At 39.4% G+C, this 19,795-nt stretch overlaps 1 protein-coding gene across 1 annotated transcript; it reads right to left on the reverse strand.

Moving 5' to 3' along the window:
- Window positions 1-1,114: 1,114 nt before the first annotated feature.
- ARL6IP5 (ARF like GTPase 6 interacting protein 5) lies at window positions 1,115-17,610 on the reverse strand. The gene is made up of 3 exons (XM_077128745.1): window positions 17,306-17,610; window positions 4,774-4,991; window positions 1,115-2,524 (listed from the first exon to the last, which is right to left on the reverse strand). The coding sequence occupies exons 1-3, from the start codon at window positions 17,479-17,481 to the stop codon at window positions 2,352-2,354; spliced, it is 567 nt and encodes a 188-aa protein (XP_076984860.1). The 5' UTR covers window positions 17,482-17,610; the 3' UTR covers window positions 1,115-2,351.
- Window positions 17,611-19,795: the final 2,185 nt, after the last annotated feature.

A 19,795-nucleotide genomic window follows, 5' to 3' on the forward strand; every position in this document is an offset into this window, starting at 1 on the left:
TTGTAAAAACAGAGGTGGTGCAAACCCGAGAATTGGGAAACCAAGCGTTGGTGCCCATTGTGTCGTCTTTACCTGAGTGAATAATTTGTACCTGCCTTCTTTCTCCTTTTAAATGAACATAGGCGCTAAATAACAAGCATGACAGATTATGAGAGAATGGATCTGTTATTAAAAATAATACATTACTTGGAAGGACGAGCTATGGGAACTAAATACGGTGTTTTTACCTTTAAAGATGATGTGGTGTGTATGAAGGTGCATCCAAATCTAAATAGTTTTAAATAATTTTGAATCAAGTAACTAATTTCAGGAGAATCAACAGCTGATAGCTGCTATCTCCATGAATATTTCTGTAAAACCTCTTTACATATCAAGCAGGATGATTAAGAAAGGGCCACAGTAAATATCATGTATTAAGCCTATAGCCCCTTCTGCATCTAAGAGACTAAACTCCACAGGACAAAGTGCTCTGAACATTTTTAAAAGCTTAACATTTATGAGTAGTAGAAGTTCTGGAATGCCCATTGCTTGTACAACCCCAGCAGTAATAAAGTCAGGAATTTCAAAAACTGCTAATAGTCCTGAAAGAAAACTTTAATCCTAGATGTGCAAAACAAAAAAGTTGATCCAATTTTGTAGCTTACTGCCTCAATGTGTGGATTTTGAGAGATGTAGCTCAGATTTTGCTTTTTCTATCCTCCCACCTCTACCCTACAAGCTAAAATTTCTTAACTGATGAATTTAACTTGTTTTTAACATGCAATATTAATTCATGTCATTTATGTGCTACATTTTCCTGTTATTATCCTTCTAGGACTGACCAATGAATATCTTGTTTATTCGAGTTGTCACTTTCTCCAACGTCACTGCATTTAGTTAGCAGAGTATACCATGTAGAAAATGTATATCAACCAATATCAGGTTTATGAAAGGATCCCACTGGAATTCAACTTTATTCTGGCTGAAAATTAATAAGGTGTTAAGGTTTTATTAAACAGTATTTGTAACACAAGCTAAAAGAATTGGCTGTATAGTTCATTCTTACAGTTTATAGAGTTGTCATTAAGTTTCTTAGATATTTAACACATGTGTGTGAAATAAAGTCTCACAAAAATCCTTGATAGATTTTATTCTTCATATTTGGGTAAGCATACAAATTCTAGACCATGTCTATGAAGTCATGGTGATATCACTGTGCTAGAGATGAAGGCTGTAGTTTGGCAAACGTTTTCTATAATCTATTTCTAATACATGGGAAATAAAGGGAAGAAAGTAACAGAATATATAAACTCATGCTCTCCTAATTCTAATATCTGTCTATAAAAGCATAAGCTTGCAATGCTTGCTACCTAAAATTTTTATGAACTGCACAAGCTAATGACCACACCCATTTTCATTCCCAGTTTTGAAAGTCTTTTTGTTCAGTCAGATGCTTCTCAGATTTCAAAAGATCAGCTATTATTGTCCTCTTTGTGCTGTAAGGAATCAATAAAACGCACATTAATTTCCTTCTTTTTAGATGGTTCAGTTAAAAATTAACAATGAAAAAAAACACGGGAAACATTATCTCGGACACCTTTTTTCCATTATAACAACAAAAAATGTGCAATATAAACAGAACTCAAGTTTTGTTTTATTTTGCTTTGTTTAATAAATCTTTAAATAACACAGGTTACGTAGCTGTAACCTCCTTCAAGAAGACAATACTAAGTTTCCCACGAATAACTGCTGGTGAAAACGCATTACTAGTATTTCAAAAATTTACAAAAATTTGACAAAATATTTCTCCTAAACAGCAATATTTATCATTGTAAACAAAGTATAAACTGGTTTATCCAGTTTCCACTGCATCAAACAGGCAGCAAAGTGATATAGAGGCCACCTTTGAATTTAAAAGAGTGATAATAAAGACTACACTAATTTATACTCCACACATTAAAATCCTAGGGAATCTTTTTAGAGGGGACGCTAACACAAAACATCATCTACTTTTCATTTACTCAGATTACCTCGACACTTTACAGGAACTTTTTCCCTGTAAGATTACAGTATTGTCGCTGTAGTAGCCACTATCCTCTTATTTTCTTTCATTCCCCTATAGAAATAAGTGTGATCCATTTCCGATCAGTTTTCATAAACTTCAGACATAATAGGAGGGTGGTTTTCTTTCTGTTTCCAAGGCCATCTCTCAGTGACATCAGGGGTGCTGTCTGATCTATACATGTGGCTGCCAGAGGGGGCTGGGTGGCAAGTGCGCCTCCTATTTCAAATACACAAACAGAAAGTCGGTCTGGACAAGGGGAAACTGCAACTGACTTTCTGCGGCGACCCTACCAGCAGGCCAACGCCGCTTATTCCTTCACTTTACTGATCAGGTCAGTGAGCCTGTTGATGTTTTCCTCCTGCTGTTCCAGGGCATCCAGGACAATGCCCATTGGCGACTTCTTCAAACCGACTTCCTCCAGTTTATTCTCTACCTTGTTCTTGAAGTTCCGAAGTCGCAAAGATGCATGGATGAACATCACTGGGGGAGAAGTGAGAAAAGGTTAACGCCACATCCACAGTTTTCTTTTTTCCACATCGACAGTACACCGCCACTCTTTATGCATGTAGAAAAATACCTCAGCTAGCGAAATCCAATCTTGTTCCCTAATTGACCCAGTTCTTCAAATGGGTCTTGACTTAACGCAAACTGGGCTTTAGATGACATTTCTTGTCAAGTCGTAAGTTAAGCACACCTTAAGCATGCTCTTAGTGGGTGAAAGAAAACGTTGTAGGTCCATAATCTGACAGCCATGCTCTTTCCTTTATGCACTGACGTTGTTCCCTGAAGATGCTACTTACATGCCCTGAAATTCAAAATGACTCAGTGCAATTCCAACCTACATAAAAATGAACTTACACAAGGTTTTCCAGAAAGGAACTCTTGCTCAATCTGGGGAATTATGTGTATTTTGTTCTCCTTGGGAGGTATGTGGGCAAAGACCTCATAGAAAGTTCCTCCTAAGAGGCAGTTTTCTAAATGCTGGATATAGATTTAGAAGAGATTTTTTGGGGGGGTTTAGGGGGGACTTGGTCTGGAACAGAACCCAGGTCTCCCGCATGGAAGGCAAGCACTGTCCATGGATTTAGATTTATAGATTTAAAATCTGAAAGTTTTATAGAACTTGTATAGCCCAGTGTTTCCCAGATTTGCTTGATCATTAAGATTACCTGGGTTTGTTTAAAAACAGATTACCAAGCCCTTCTCCTGAACTTCTTGGATGAAAACCTTAAAGAGACAGGCCTGGAAATCTATTTCAAACGGGTATGCTATGTGATCTATATCACTGGTTTTCAAAAATTCAGTGTACATATAAATTCTGTGGCGAACCCATTGAAAAAGGTAAATTCCAATGCTCCACCACCCAAAATGTAGACTTTTAAGATTGAGATAGGGAAAAAAAAAGTTGAGGTAGTGTTTTAACAATCACTCTGCAGGATTCTGCTGGTGGTGATATTAAATCTTCATTTCAAGAAACTCCAATCTACCTTCTATCTGCAGGATCCCAAATGTCCAACAGAAACAACAGAGGGGATTTCTAAAAATACAGGTTCTTTGTGCTCCACTGTTGACCCACAGAATCAAGATCTCTGGGGCATGTGGCTGTGGCTGGGAAATTTATATTTTTAGAAAGCATCCCAGATGATCCTCACAATCATCAAGGTTTGGGATTCACTGATTTTGCCTAATTTTTCTATATTATAGATGAGTGAACTTACAGTCCATAGAGGATAACTGGTTCAAATCATTCGGGTGGTGTCCAGAAGGTGTAGAAATAGAAATGAGGACTTCTGAGTCTCTACCTATGACACTTTTCATTACAATGGCTTGTCTTAGGCTCTGATGCAGAAAGGTACTAAAGTTAACGAACTTTCTTGTTTGTTTAAACCAGAAAAATCATTAAAATACAAAGATTCCCTGCCATACAAGGAAAGTTTGAAGAAGAGTTTTAGAAGTCCGTTTTTGTTGATTCAAATATTTTGCCCAACAAGGGGTGGTTTTCATCCATAAATATTCTGTGCTTAATCAAACAAAATTTCCCAAATAAGCAAATGATTTTATTTAATGGAATAAACACCAAGTAAAATGCTCTTAAAAGTTACAAGGATTGTTCCTGTCTCTTAATACACTAGGATCTTAATCAAATTTCTGCTGATGAGACTGGAATTGCATCTGTTCTTTATTTAAGATGAATTAAATGTTTGGGTCTCAGTAAACATGGCATGTAAAATTTGGAAAACAGCTCTTCACCAGAGTCAGAGTACTTGGTACCTGTATTTTGGGCCAATTATTTCTATGCACTTTCCAAACTTCCGACACTAATTGTGATCTTCTGAGTAAGTGTAGAGTAAATAGTTTATTTCCAAATGAGGAATAAATCCATTTCTGTGTCAGGACAATAAGAATGGCATTTCAAGTTTGAGGACAAACTCTAGCCTTGGACAAGTCTGTGCTCTAATCCAGGCTATGCTACTTTCCTGCTGTGGGACCTTAGGAGTTTTATCTGCTTTGTTTACAGATTTGCCCCCTACAAAAGTGTCTGGCACACAGCAGGTGCCCAATAAATATCTGTAGTGTTATGGAACTACAGGTCTTGGCCTGCTGTTCTAGAAAATTCTGATGAGTTGCAGATATGCCAACACACAAAGGAAAAGAGCCCCGTAACTACCATTCAACAATTGCTCCTACCTTTTTGATGACATAAGGAAAAGAGAATCACGTTCACTTACACAGCAAAGGAAAGGTGATGCCAAACACAAAGACCATGACTCCCCCGAACATGGAGATGAGGAAATAACTGGCCAACATGACCACCATAACAAACATCGTGGGATGCCGCTTCTTCATCTGGCGCAGGATGTCTTTATTGTGGGCGGCCAAACAAAACCCTGTGAAGACCAGCACCACCACAACTCCTCCAAGGATCATATTGAAAGGACTCAGGAACCTGGAACAAGGAAAAGAGGGAGACCAGATCAGCAGTAGGAGGAGGAGAAGGAGGAGGAGCAGTAAAAAGATGTATTGAGTACTTACTGAGCACTTGAAATAGTGTCACTTAATTCTGATAGCCTTATGAGGTAGGTACTATTAATTCATTTCTCAAATGAAGAAACTGAAGCACTTAAAAAATGGTTGTGGGCGGGCCGCGGTGGCTCAGCGGGCAAGAGTGCTTGCCTGCCATGCCGGAGGACCCCGGTTCGATTCCCGGCCCCAGCCCATGTAAAAAACAAACAAACAAACAAAATATAATAAAACAAGAAAATGTTTAAAGATGTTTCCCTTTCTTCCTCCCTTCCTTCCTTCCATCCTTCCTTCCTTCTCTGTCTTTCCTTCCCTTCCTCCCTCTCTCTAAAAAAAAAAAAAAAAAAAAAAAAAAAAAAATGGTTGTGCTAAGAGTCACCCCCGGGCAGTCTGACTCTCACCAAACTAGTCAGTCCATATCACAAGAGGCTCACAATTCTGAAAGACTAAAGTTTCCTTGGCAGGATTAGATTTAGTTTTTGTACATCCTGGGCTCTAGTAAACAGTAGATTGCATTTTCTTAGCTCTAAGGGCTTGTTTAAATCTTCACAGAAGTCTCTGTGACAGATGAATGAAGGAAAGAGGTCACACAATGGCCTCTCTGGGCCAGTTCCAACCTATAGCCACATTTTTGTCTGGTCTGTATACTGTTTAAAAAAGGGGTTACTTGAATACCAATGTGAAATAAGTAAATACATAAATAAATAGAACAAACCTGGGATTTCTTTCTTCTTTCCAGAATGCCTATTAAACTACTAATGCATGAAGCATATGATATAATTCAAGCTTTTTCTACTTTCCTCTGGGCAAATAAAATAGACATCTAAGTTGAATATCTAAATAAATCCCAGGACAAAAATCAGTGAAAAATCTAGGACCAATCAAGAAATTCCAAATTTGCTTTTCACCTGTTCTTGTTGTTCATGTTCAAGGGAAAAGAGCAGAGCAAGAAGTCCTATAGAACTGGTTTTAGCTTTCAACACACCCAGCCGCAATCTATAATTAGAAAGTAATCAAGTTTCCAAGCCAGAGAAAGTGAACAAAGTTACTCGGAGCAGAAATGATTTTCTGCATTCTGCTTACACACAATTCCATTCTAAGAAATGGTAAATTGCACACTAATGCCATGGCATCCACTTGTACATAGAGCAAAATAAAACACATACACAGCCCTCCAGAGATTCATTTCATTTTCCAGTGAGTGCAGGAATTCAGGGGCCAGTTCTTGTCTAAGATGAGTAAAGCAATCAACAGTTGGGCTGTTAGTCACACAAGTCACAGCAAACCACAAGAACCTTTAGGACAAAGCTTTCTATAAATATACCACCCAACTTTCATGTGAGCTAGGCTTTGCTGGGTGGTTTCATTTACTGACAGTTCACAAATGAGAGAGAGAAAGGGAGGGAGGGAGAGTGGGAAGCAAAAGGACAAGAAGAAAGGAAGAGGGAAGGAAGGAGGAGAGAAAAGAAAAAAAGAATGCTTGGTTTCTGTCTGTGGTGAAAATAGGGCCCAGTTTTGCAAATTAAAAACTTTAAATATGTCTTTCTATTGTGAGTATATATATTTCATTCCAATAAACAAACCTTTTCCTATAAATTAGAATTAAAAATTCTAGGAGTCCCTATGGATGTAAAAAAAGTTTAGCAACCTTTCACAGACCTTTTGTTTTTGGTGGTTTTTTTTCTCTTTTTTTATTAATTTTTAAACTTTTTAAAAAATATATAACAACAAACATTCTTATGATCATTCATTTCTACATATATAATCAGTAATTCACAATATCATCACATAGTTGCATATTCATCATCATGATCATTTCTTAGAACATTTGCATCAATTCAGAAAAAGAAATTAAAAGACAACAGAAAAAAAATTCATACATATCATATCCCTTATCCCTCCCTTTCAATGATCACTAGCATTTCAATCTAAATTTATTTTAACATCTGTTTCCCCCTATTATTTATGTTTATTCCATATGTTTTACTCATCTGTTGATAAGGTAGATAAAAGGAGCATCAGACACAAGGTTTTCACAATCACACAGTCACATTGTGAAAGCTGTATCATTATAATCATCTTCAAAAAACACGGCTACTGGAACACAGCTCTACATTTTCAGGCAGTTCCCTCCAGCCTCTCCATTGCATCTTGACTAACAAGGTGATATCTATTTAATGTGTAAGAATAACCTCCAGGATAACCCTCGATTCTGTTTGGAATCCCTCAGTCATTGACACTTTATTTTGTCTCATTTCACTCTTCCTCCTTTTGGTCGAGAAGGTTTTCTCAATCCCTTGATGTTGAGTCTCAGCTCATCCTAGGATTTCTGTCCACGTTGCCAGGAAGGTCCACACCCCTGGGAGTCATGTCCCATGTAGACAGGGGGAGGGTGGTGAGTTTGCTTGTTGTGTTGGCTGGAAAGAGAGGCCACGTCAGGGCAACAAAAGAGGTTCTCTTGGGTGTGACTCTTAGGCCTAATTTTAAGTAGGCTTGCTCTATCCTTTGTGGGGTTAAGTTTCATATGAACAAGACCCAAGATTGAGGGCTCAGCCTATTGCTTTGGTTGTCCCCACTGCTTGTGAGAATATCAAGAATTCATCTTGGGGAAGTTGAATTTTTCCCTTTTCTCACCATTCTTTGCAAATACATTTTTATTCACTGTTCAGATCACTCTGGGATTTATTGGGGCATCACTCTGGACAAACCAACAAAATCTCATGCCCTACTCAAGGTTCCATGTACTTATGGTGTTCAGTTAAGCTGTCTACATAAGTTATATTAGGAAATGCACTAGTCAAAATATAAATTTTGTACCAAATAAAATTTTTTTGCTTTAGTCTCACAAATAAGTTAAAATTTTAAAATATTAATTATCATCTATTTTCAACACCCTGCAGTAATGACATTCCTTTGTTCTTCCTCATGCAAAAACATTTTTTTAATTTGTACATTTAGTCACTATTATATACTGTAGGCATTTCTCGCTTTTACCATCTAAGTCTTTATCGTCTATCTTTCTTTCTGATTTCATTTGCTTTCACAGACCTTTGAAGCACATTCTTCAAAGATGAATCAGTTGAGTCCTTTTAAGCAGATGAATAAGCCAAGGCCCAGAGAACTCAAGTACTCAAAGGGATTCAGGGAGACAAAGCAAAAAACGGGTACCAATTGATGTAATCATGACAACAATATACAATAGAACCCATTCTGAATTGTTAACCCCCTTCTTCCAGTTGGGTAACTAAGAATAATCCTGGAAAATCAGCATTCTCATTTCTCTCTGAAGGTAGATGGCTATTAGTAGGAGTTGACATGCGTCCCAATCTTGCCAGCATGATTCAGCTACCTATATCTGTAAGTTTCAGCACAAGTTGCTGCAAGGAGAAAAACAATCTGGTCAATCACAGAATTTTAGAGTTAGGAGAGATCTTGAAAACTGACCTCATACAAGCAAACTAAGGAACAGTCATGTTAATATATTTGTTCAAAGCCACCAACTGCCAAATTGGTGATAAACGATTAGGAAAACAGGCATCATCAGATCAACTCAAGTGCACATTTGATAACTCCTGTTATGTGTAATGCCAATAAAAACAAAAGAGGCAGCAAAATATTTCCTGGGCAGCTTTGCACTGAGTTCCAGTTGTATAACTCAAAATGTTGTTTTTGAAGTGTGGTTCTCAAGGAAGACTGACTCATCAAAAAAGGGGGGAACAATTTACTCACAGAGGAGTTCTCTGAATTGATGTGTTTCTGCAGTCCTTAAACAGCCTGAGGGACTAGTGCAAAAATAAATCCACCTCATCCCTTTTCATCCTTCTCATTACTCTTAGAAAAAAAGATAGTACTCCTTACATACTCTGCAAGGCCCCTGCCTACCTCTGAGGCCAGGGCCACTCAATGCAGCTGTGCAGTCTGTACCCAGAACAAGGAGGCTGGCTAAGGGGGGTGATTGGGGACACACCGTACCCCACTTTGGCTTATGCTGCCTCTGCTAGGGGTTCCTTTAGTGATTAGCATGAGGGAACCCTGTGGGCTGCCTCATGCTAGCTTCCTGCCTGCTAGGTTTCTCATACTATCTGCTCTTGACTCCACTCTCCATCTACCCAGAACTGCTATCAATCCCAAGAATTTATTCTGCCTCCAGCCATCACGGCCTGTGTACAAGCTCTCTGCCTGATTCACCCCCACTTCCTTCAGATTTCAGTTTAATCAGTCTTTTCTCAGAGAAGGCCCATCCACTCTCTCTGACCGGGTCACACGTCTCTTCTTTATAGCATTTAGCACAGTGGCAGTCTTACATTTATTTGAATGAATATTTAATAAATGTCACTGTCCCCCACTAGAGTACAAGCTCCATAAGGTCAGAGATCATGATGTTTGTATTTCCAGCACTTGGCACAGTGCCTGGCACAGAGTAGGTATTTAATAAATGATTTTTGAAAGAAAGAAAAATAATAAATAACAGTCTAGTGCATTTTTTGTGTGACTAAAATAAGGCCAGAGACTTTCTGTGGTAACTTAAGTGACTTGAGATTTATTTTAGATAAATGACTTATTCTCACTGTAAACTAAAAATAACTTGGGAATAGTCCCTGTCCTTGTGCCTTCACAGGGTTGCCCTGAAAGGAACAAATAAAAAAGCAGAAGTACCAAAATCCCTATGCAAATGTAAGGGATAATTATTATGAAGTGATCAGACAGGGTAAAAGGGCAGTTTGGCTCGCCAGAAGCAGGAACCTTTGTAAGCCCTTTGCTAACCCAGGCTGGAAGCGTGAGAGGGAGAGTGGAGTAAGGAGGGAGACTCAAACTCCTGCAGGTTTACCCCTAACGTTCTCTCATTGATTCTTCAGGCAATACCCAATATTCTTTTGTGGTTAGTCTGATTTCCCAATACAGTCTCTGTCCTGGCAAGAATTATTTCTGATTATAAAATGTAAATATAGTCTATGGACACAAATCGGTTTTGAGTAAAAATGACCAGTGTCTCCCATGCCCAGTGATCACAGAGTAAATAAGCAGACTTCAGAGTAGTTAAGGTAGGATGGAAGACTAGCTCTTTTGTGACAGAAAGGTTAAAGTTACCTTCCCTTGAGATTTTTCCTGACAGATTGAATTAGGAAGGTTCAGAGTATTTATTGCATAATCATGCTATATTGAATATTTATTGCATCCTGTGTAGCGGGCACTGCAAACTAAACACATATTTAAACTACCCACGGTCTTTGTGGCAGTTGCCATGTTAAATGTGTTCATATTAAGACCAAGACATATTTTATGAGCCTCCATGCTTTCTGTTGCATTTATCAAGTTAACTATTATTTCTTGTTGTTGCTGCTCTTTTAAGTTTAAATAACAAACTCGATCGAGATTTGAAGCAATAAATGTGACACTTCCCATAACAATATACCTTCACATAACAGTCTGTATACTAGGCTCTGATTGGATTGGCACAAAAAATTTTAAAACTTTTTATGACGGAAAATTCTAACGTACACAAAAGTAGTGAAAATGGTATAACAACTCTCATGTACTCATCACTGCCTTCAACAGTTAGGAGCCCATGGTTAGCCTCACAAATCATATTTTGGAACTCAAGTGTAAAGATCATCAATTTGTTTACAAATTGTTATTCCTGAATGCTTGTTATATGGCAAATTCTTACAGAGCTATGGAGAGAAGACGGGGTCGACATATGCTACTGAACCTGGTGACACATAAACTCCCCACCCACAAGAAGGCTCCTAGCACTAACCCCTGACTGCTGCATTCCCTTTTGTTCCTCTGAGCAAGGAGAAGCAACACTGGGGGACTATGGAGCAGGTTAATAGAAATAGGAAGCAAAATTTCATTTTTCTTTTCCAAATGGCTTTCTGCCTTTTAGGTGTCTTTATTAGCAAATGTTCCATGGAGGGAAGGCCAGAAACCATGTCTGTAATACTTGCAGAACCAAGAGACAGCCTGTAGGTTTTGTTCTAGATCCCAGGTGTGAAAGGTTCCCAAACTCATGAGCCAAACTCATTGCAAGACACAGAGGTGGATGTTAAGGGTAAGCATTCTGAAGTAGCACAATAAAGGGTAGAATTCATTTGTACAAAAGAAAAAGAAAAAATTTCCTATGTTGCTGCTCCATGTAGTATTAAGTGGATAGGTCAAGTCATCTTTTAGAATTGGATTCTGCCTTCTAAGAAAGGGGGTCATGAATCCAAAACATGCTCATTTATTTGTACAGCTACATTGTATCGCTGTAAATCTTATCTGGGACAAATGGACAGAAGCTACCCATCTATGGCAAATAGTGGCAGGAAATGTTAAAAAAAAAAAAGTGTGAGAGGAGCAAGTCAAGAAGATCAAGGTTACATAAATAGTCTCAGAAAATGACTTAACAACAAGAAATCCTCATTAGATGACTACCTTTTAGATTAAAATTGTATTGAGTGTTGACAGACATTTTGAAGTTTTGTACCCCCAAACAAATACATAACCATCGGGTAAGACGTTTACCAGTATTTCAAGTGCTCTGCCTCAGGGGCAAATACAGGGGATTTGGAAATACTGGTTGGAGTTGTATTCTTGCCTGTTTCCTCAGGGGCAAGACAGTGTTTGGCACCTAGCAGATACTCAGTTAAGTATTTGTTCAACTGAGTAGGTCATCTGCTGCAGCTGAGGATGAGCCAAACTCAGCCCTTTCCGTATTCACATCCTTGATGTGTTCTTCTCCCCCACTATCAGAGAACTTTGGAATCTGGAATCATAATATACAGGGGAGATCTGTTAAGTCAGGCTAAAAAGAATGTGTTCTGGGAGGGCCACAGAGTTCTCGCCTGCCATGCCAAAACCCGGGTTTGATTCCCAGTGCCTGCTCATGCAAAAAAAAAAAAAGAATGTGTCCTTATGTAGATATATATTTCTATAAGCTTGTTATGCTTGTATAATATTAATTATTTTGTGTTTAATGCCATCTTCTAGCCCCCTAGATTCTAAACTCCATGAAGGCAGGAATCACAGCTGTTTTATTCTATGACGAAGCTCTTGGCACAGTGCCTGAAAAGTTGGTCAGTGCTTCCCACTCTTTGTTGAGCGAATGAAGCAATGCAAAAGAGAGTCATGCTGTAGAATTGGTGTTAAAGCTTAATAATCTTAAGAACATTTCCACTAGGCTGTAGCAAAAAAACAAACTGCAATTAAAGCCATCTGAAAATATTTTAATATATTCATATCCAAGGCATCCCAGAGCTCTCTTTTCCTTTTCTTTCCCTGCCAACTGGAAACTTGGTTCTCCATCCTTGCAGTCTTAAAAGGTGAAAATGATCTGACCATTTCTTAATACCACATGCTTCTAGCCAAAGGCCTAGAACACATTATCAGACTACACCCATTTTAAAAGATTACAGTACTACCCTTTTCAAATTTAGAATTACCAGCCTTCCAGGAGCCCTTACCATCTCAAGTAACTGAAAGTATAAAGTGGCAACTCTAGTTTCCACCCTCTTGTAACACCCCACAGGCAGAACCATCAGGTCACATTGGTGAAGAGGTACTTTAGCCAGGAAAACATGCGCTCATTCATTCAGCAGATACACTGAGCTGTCTTAACGTGAAGGCATGAAGGTACACAAATGACACGGAGCAGAGGCTGCTGTGTTTCACTTGGTGTTTCTGAGGCTGTGTGGGACAATGTGAGTTCTGGTGGCAGGGAGGGATTTGTGAAAATGAGAGTCATAATAATAAAAATGTTGTGGGAGTGACATATTTGGATGAATTCGGTTAATTAAGAGCTTTAGAGAATTTGCAATAGGATTTAACGCATAAAGATTCCATCGCATATCAATAAATGAAACCACTATTAGCAGTTTTGGTTTTAATTAGCCACATGATCTCATGCCTTTATATTTCTGAAAGTTGAGGGGTTCGATAGGATCAATGCTTCTTAACTTCAACTTGGGGTTGTGTTTTGGAATCACTTGGGAAGTAGGGAAAAAAAATACAGATGTCAGGACCCAGATATCTGTATTTAGAATCTCTCAAGGGGACACCTGGGCACATAGACATATTTAAATAGTCTCAGTGTTTCTTTTGAACCAGACCAGATCAGTGCTTCTCAAATTGCAAGATGCCTAGGAATCATTAGGGAATCTTGTGAATATGCAGATTCCAACCCACTAGGTCTGGATGGGGCCTGAGATTCTTCAATTCTAAAAGTTCTCAGGTGAAACAGATGCTGTTGGTTCATGGTCCACATTTCAAACAGAATCAATTGCTAAAATCTTTTGGCATTTTACTAGGCACATAGAAATTATTATCTTCAACTAGTATATGTCACATGATTAGTACTTCTCATTTTGAAAATTGAGGCAGAAACTTCTATTGCTGTGTGTGATGTGAAAAGAATATCTAGTGCCAAGAAGATTTGTCTTAAGGATGCAGGAGTTAAGCCACTTAGACACCTCTCTTTTCTTAATTTAAGCTTTAATAACTTAAATAACTTTAATAACTCAAAGTTATTTCCATCAAAGCACACATTTACCAACTTTGTTTTTTTTTTTTGCTCTGCCTTTTAAATCATTCAATTTCTTCTGAAATAATGCCTGAATTTCAAAACGAATTTCAAGTCTTCAAGGGAAGCAAAGTTCTACTGGAAACTCCAAGTTGCACTTATGGCAAAACCACTCAAACGTACCATCATCTAAAACTTCTGTCCAAGAGAACACAGGTTATGAGAATTTTACATATGCCTGTAAGCTAGGATTTAACAGAATAATAACAGCAGCTCGTGTTGGAGCGTTATTGTTTGCTAGGTCTTACTGCACTTTCTATTAAGGGATTTAATTCCTATTTTATAATAGTGGAACTCCAGTTCAAGTGAACTTTCAAGCAGAAATGCTGTAATTCAGTAAAAAAAGAAAAAAAAGACTGAGTCTGTAGAACCTACAGTCTTCCTTGCAGAATAATAAAATAAAGATGGTATAATAAATTTAATAAATTAAGGCTAATGCATGATCAAAGCTGAGCAAAGCTTCAAATCTACTCCATTCTTATGTTCGTATTAAACGTAAAACGATGAAGGCGATAAGGTCAACCTGTTTCGCTACTTAATTGCCACAAGCTATTTTTTTTTTTTTTGTAACTTGTTTTTTATTTTTTGACATGGGCAGGCACTGGGAATCGAAACCGGGACCTCTGGCATGGCAGGCAAGTGTTCTTGCCTGCTGAGCCACCATGGCCCGCCCTTGTAACTTGTTTGATGCAACTTGCATTCAGTGAATGGTATGTTAGGGAATCATCATGTGGCCCCCAAGGAACATATGGCAATGTCTGGAGACATTTTTGATTGTCATAACTGGGGCAGAGAGTGGGGTTATGTGCTACTGGCATCTAGTGGGTAGAAGGCAGAGATGCTGTTAAACATCCCACAATACATAGGGTGGTCCCCCACAACAAACAACTATATCAATAACAACTAAAATCAATACTGCTGAGGTTGAGGAACCATGCATTTTTCACCAAAATTCCACAAGGACAATATGAATTGGTGAGGAGTACGAACTATAAACTTTTTAAATTGAAATTTTATACAGATATGGTGATCCTAACCAATATGAAGCATAGTGCCTTCAATGCTGAGCCTTAAATCACTGTAAGAGCATGTCATTGCTATGTGCTGGCATGTTGCTACATGCCTCAAAATAATTTGTTCCGGTTAAGTAGGTTAAAAGCTGCCCCTGTGATCATGTTGAGGTCTCCCATTCATTTCTTCTCTCTTTGCAGATCAACTAAGCATCTGCTACACAGTACGCCTCAGGGATACAGAGAATAAACTAACAACCAATATCACAACAAGAAAAAGAAAAAAGTCATCACAGACAAAACCCACAAGTCTCTGACCTCAAAGAGTCTACACTCTATACGGCGGAAACATGTGAACAGACAATTAAAAGATTGTGTGGTCAGTACCAGCCTCAAGATATAGGCACAGGTAAGGCGCCCAATTCAGACAAGGGAGTAAGAGAGAAGGGGAGAATGTTTCCCGAAAGAGATGGTACCAAAGCTAAGTCCTGCAGGAGAAGCAGGAGTGGGTGAGGAAGTTGGGGCATGTGGGTGGAAGGAGGCACTGTTGTAAAGATACAGTCTAAATTTCTCAGTAATCTCCATGACAACACCCACAATGATAAAAGTGAAAAGTAACATTTGTGGGGCAAAAAGTACGAACCCAGAATGTCTCAAAAGCCTGACCTATATTAACTCATTTAATCCTCACAGAGGCCCTCTCTTGTAGGTACTATAATGAATCCCATTTTACAGACAAGGATCTCAGGCACAGGACCATTCAAGTAACTTGCCCAAGGTCACTGGGTTAGTGACTCACAGTCACTCTATCGAAGCTATAAACTCTTCACCTTACATTACTCCAAGAGGCAGATTATAGCAACTGCCCTCAATAAGCGCTATTAGCGAAAAGACTTACCCAGAGATAATTTAAGAGGCACAGTAGACCATCTACTGAGTGAAAGTCACGTGCCTTAGCCATGCTGTTAAGATGAAGATGACATTCCTAAGCGTAGATTATCAAACCTGGCTTCAGCATCCCCCATTTATAGACTTCTCTATACTAAACCTTATCTCCATCTTTGTAGGCAGCTGCTTTCAGTGGTTTTGGACCTAGATTAGATTCGTCATGGTCTTCCCTCTCTCTTCCTGCAACCTTGAAGAGCCGGCCCTCTTTAACCTCACCCAAAGTAGTTTTCATCAATATCAGAATGTTCCGAGCTGAGGTTAGCGCCCATCCACAATGCTCTTGAGGCCCCTCCTCGCCAGCAGCTGATGGATCATTGAAAAATAAGCTTGGAACACAGTCATTTTACCCACAACACCCAGGCCACATTTTCTTATATGCCCTTCCAGGACATCACGAGGAAATATCAGATGGCTGTAGAGGATCCAGGTAAAAGCCTCTGATACTACTTTCACTCATCCATCTACTAACAGCACCAAAAGGGGATAGTTGACTTAAGAATGAAAAATGTTCTAGAATTTTCTCTCTGTTTTGAGAGACTGTAATTCTAAACCTCATGACTCATAGGAAGCGTAGTAATTAAGAGCACAGTCCTGAGTCTGTGACTCTTAAGTATTTAACACTTCTGAGCTTCAGGAATATAAAAATAATAAATTATTTGGTCATTGAGTTGTTTGATTTAATTCATCCTTTCCCTTATTCTCTACCAAGTTTGGACTTCTCCTTTTTTCTCCCAGGCCAGCTCATTCTTTCCCTTTGAAACTGAAATAAAAACTTCTTTAGTGGCAAGTGAATCCTTTGTACCATCTGAGGGTGGCTTTTTCTTTAGAGATGTGTAGGAGACAATCAGCAAAATATAGAACATCTCCACCCCACCCTGCAAAAGTGAAAGAAGCATTTCTTTAAGGAGGAGGCAAAAGTAAAAGTGGTTTCGCAGGAAGCTGTGTGTGTGTGTGTGTGTGTGTGTGTGTGTGTGTGTGTGTGTGTATGTGAAATCTTATATAACATACATTTTAATATTAGGTATTTAAGAGACCTTCAGATACACCCAGGCCCCCAGCTTGGAAAGTGAAGGTAAAGTTATCCTGCCTGGAATCTCCTGGAGAAAAAACCTAGAATGGGGGCAGCCTGCACCTACACTGGGGGATGCGTCACTAGGGGAAACCCATCCTTTTGCTCCCAAGGTCCGCTAGCCTGTATAGTGTGACAGGCACTAGTGGAGAAACCAAGGGAACACGTCGCCACTCAGTGCCCTTTTTACCCAACCAGAAAGGCTGGACCGGGGTACACACCCTATGGCCCCAGGCCTCCCAGGGCGGTAGGCCCCAAACAGCCCCAGGATAAGGTTAAACCACTTTCCTTAGTTCTTCTTATTTTTGACTGAGGCACTGCCAATACCTCTCTAAACCCTCCCAGCAAGAGACTGATTCCGACACAGAAAAAAAAAAAAAAAAAAAAAAAAAAATCCATTTTCCTTGCCCGAGGCTGGCAAAATTTCCCCCAACCCCTCACCCAGATGTTTTCAGTCAGTCTCAGCCAGAAGCGCAAAAAGGGAAAGGGGATTGCCAGCGCGCTGCGGTCTCGCCCAGTACCAAATTTCCACTGACTTGGCGGCTTGTAGACTGTCGGCCCACGCCGGACATCTTTTAATCCTGGGATCTTGCACTCTGCGTCCCCGCTGTGCTGATCCCGGATCGATGCCCCGGGTAGGGGACCCCACTTACCCCACAACAGAAATCATCATGGCAGCCACGACCAGGTAGTTGGTCTGGTAATAGAGCAGGTTGCTCACAACGCGGTTGTTCCATTTGGAAATGTCCCTGAAGTCCGGCCGGGCGAAGCGGTCAGAGCCTGGGAAGAAATCGTCCCAGGCGCGTAGCGGGGCGATCTGCACGTCCATGTCCCTCCAGCTTCTTGTTCCTCTTCTCCGGAATCTGGTGACGTAGGCGACAGCAACCGATCAGCTGAGTTGGTTTAAAGATGTGACTGAGACTTGGGCTCGGCCAGCTCTGCGGTTGGCAGGCAGCAGAGCAAAGGAAATTTAGGGCGGGCGGGCGTTACTGCTCTTCTTCAGTTCTTGATTGGCTCTATGGTTGGTTACAGGAAAGCCGGGGTCCGGTGACCCAAGCAAAGGGCAAAGTGCAGAATAGAGACGAAATGACAGAAAGCAACGAGGGGAAATACTGTTTGAAGCGAAGTAGCCATATCTTTCCTGGCAGCCCGAATAAAATAAAAATTGCACCCTTTGTAAAACTTTTTTTTCCTTGTTTTTTTTTGGTTGTTGTTGTTGTTGGCGTATTTAAGGTAGAAATGTGATTTCTACCTTAGGGGAAAAGTTTGGGCAGCTATTCAGATGTTAGTCTAAATGAGATGGAATGGGAAGCCATTGCAGTGCACTGGAGGATATGCTGGTTTGAAAACAAAATAACCTTTGCACATCTGAATGCAATTCTCAGGTTTTGTGTGTTTCACGATGACTCGCTGGGGCTGAAATCTGACTTGCAAAGTGTGAAAGAACAGAACGCTGGTTTGTTCATTCACTTCACTTCTTTGTTCTCCATTTCTATTCTCTCGGGGCAAAATTATTGAATTGCTTTCTGATAAAGTGGGCATGCTGGCCACTTCAGTCCTCAGCTAGGCATGTTGTTTACATTTTTAATAATTGTCTGCAGTGATCTAATTGTTCTGCACCTTGCATTTTCTGGGTAGAATTTGGTACTCCACTCCAGAAGAACATTCTTAGTTTTATCCCCATATTTGGGGACAAATTTCTCTAAGGGAGCTCAGTATCTTAATAAAGAAGGTGATAGCTTAGTATCCTAACCCCAAAAATGAACTGGCAAGAAACAAATTCCTTGTAAGTTCCCTTCTAAGGGTTCCAAAGGGTCATCCCTTTTCAATTAAGGAGGTTCTTGGTACATTTACCTCCTTTTATCTCAAATGCAGGAGAAAAGGAATATCGGTCAATACGAAAAGGAGTATTCGGTCAATATCAGTATGGTGAGCAGAATTCTAAGATGGTGGTGTTTAAGATAACACAGTCTCTAAACCTGCAAGTGGTGCTTTTTTAAAATTTTTTAATTTTTAATTTAAAAAAAATTTTTTTTCCTTTTGTGTTTGGTTTATTTCATTCAGCATCATGTCCTCAAGGCTCATCCATCTTGTCATGTGCTTCAGGATGTCATTTGTCTTACTGCTGCATAATATTCCATCTCATGTATATACCACATTTGTTAATCCACTCATCTGTTGATGGGCGCTTGGACTGTTTCCATCTCTTAGTGATTTTGAATGAAGCTGCTATGATTATTGGTGTGCAAATGTCTGTTTATGTCATTGCTTTCATCTCTTCTGGTTATATACCAAGTAGTGCTATTTTGGGTCCATAAGGCAACTAAGTGGTGCTTTTTTTTTAAGAAACTGAATTCACTCTACTCTGATCAACAAATTTCAAAAAGAGTGGAAAGCAATAAAATTATACCTAATATAAAGTCTAGTAGACATAATTTGAAATTTCCTTGATGATTCAGAAAGGAGTAAGGAGTTTATTGTGCTGCTAAGAAATAGTGCCACTGGTAGTTGGGAGAGCTTGGTGATTGAATTGAACCAGTGCTAAGATATATCCTAGGTGCTGCTGTTGGAATAAAATTTAAAATGTGAAAATGTCTTGAGTGCTCAGATGTTCTTGATTCTGGAAAAATGGGAAGGTACAAAGTCAGAGAGAGCAAAATTAGCATTCCAGCGCCTCCTTCTTGTGGGGTGACTTTGGGGAAGTTGTCAATCTCCCCAAGTCTCAGTTTCTTTATGTGTAAGGTGGAGATAATAAGAACATCTCCTACAGCAAAGTAAGGACAAAGAGTATTGAAAGCACTTACAGCATAGTAAGTGCTCACGGTTAGATATTAGTGTTATTGTTATTAATACTGGTACAGCCCATGATTCATCTGTGTGGTATTGAGTATTTTGACCTGATTAATTTTCTTGCTTTTATAATAAACATCCATTGATTTTTCTCTGTTTTGTTGCAATTTTACTGTCATGGTCATATCTGAGCAGACATGATAGGGGAGAAAAGGCCCAGAAAATTCATTGCAAGGCTAACAGACGTTTTGAGTCCTTTCAATGCTGTGAACAAAAAATGAGTGAAGGATGTAGCCTTTGAGTGTCTTGCAGTGCAGTGGAAATGACTAACCTAAATACAAGACAGAACTTGA

Source organism: Tamandua tetradactyla, chromosome 15 (assembly GCF_023851605.1).
Source record: "Tamandua tetradactyla isolate mTamTet1 chromosome 15, mTamTet1.pri, whole genome shotgun sequence".
Classification (NCBI taxonomy): domain Eukaryota; kingdom Metazoa; phylum Chordata; class Mammalia; order Pilosa; family Myrmecophagidae; genus Tamandua; species Tamandua tetradactyla.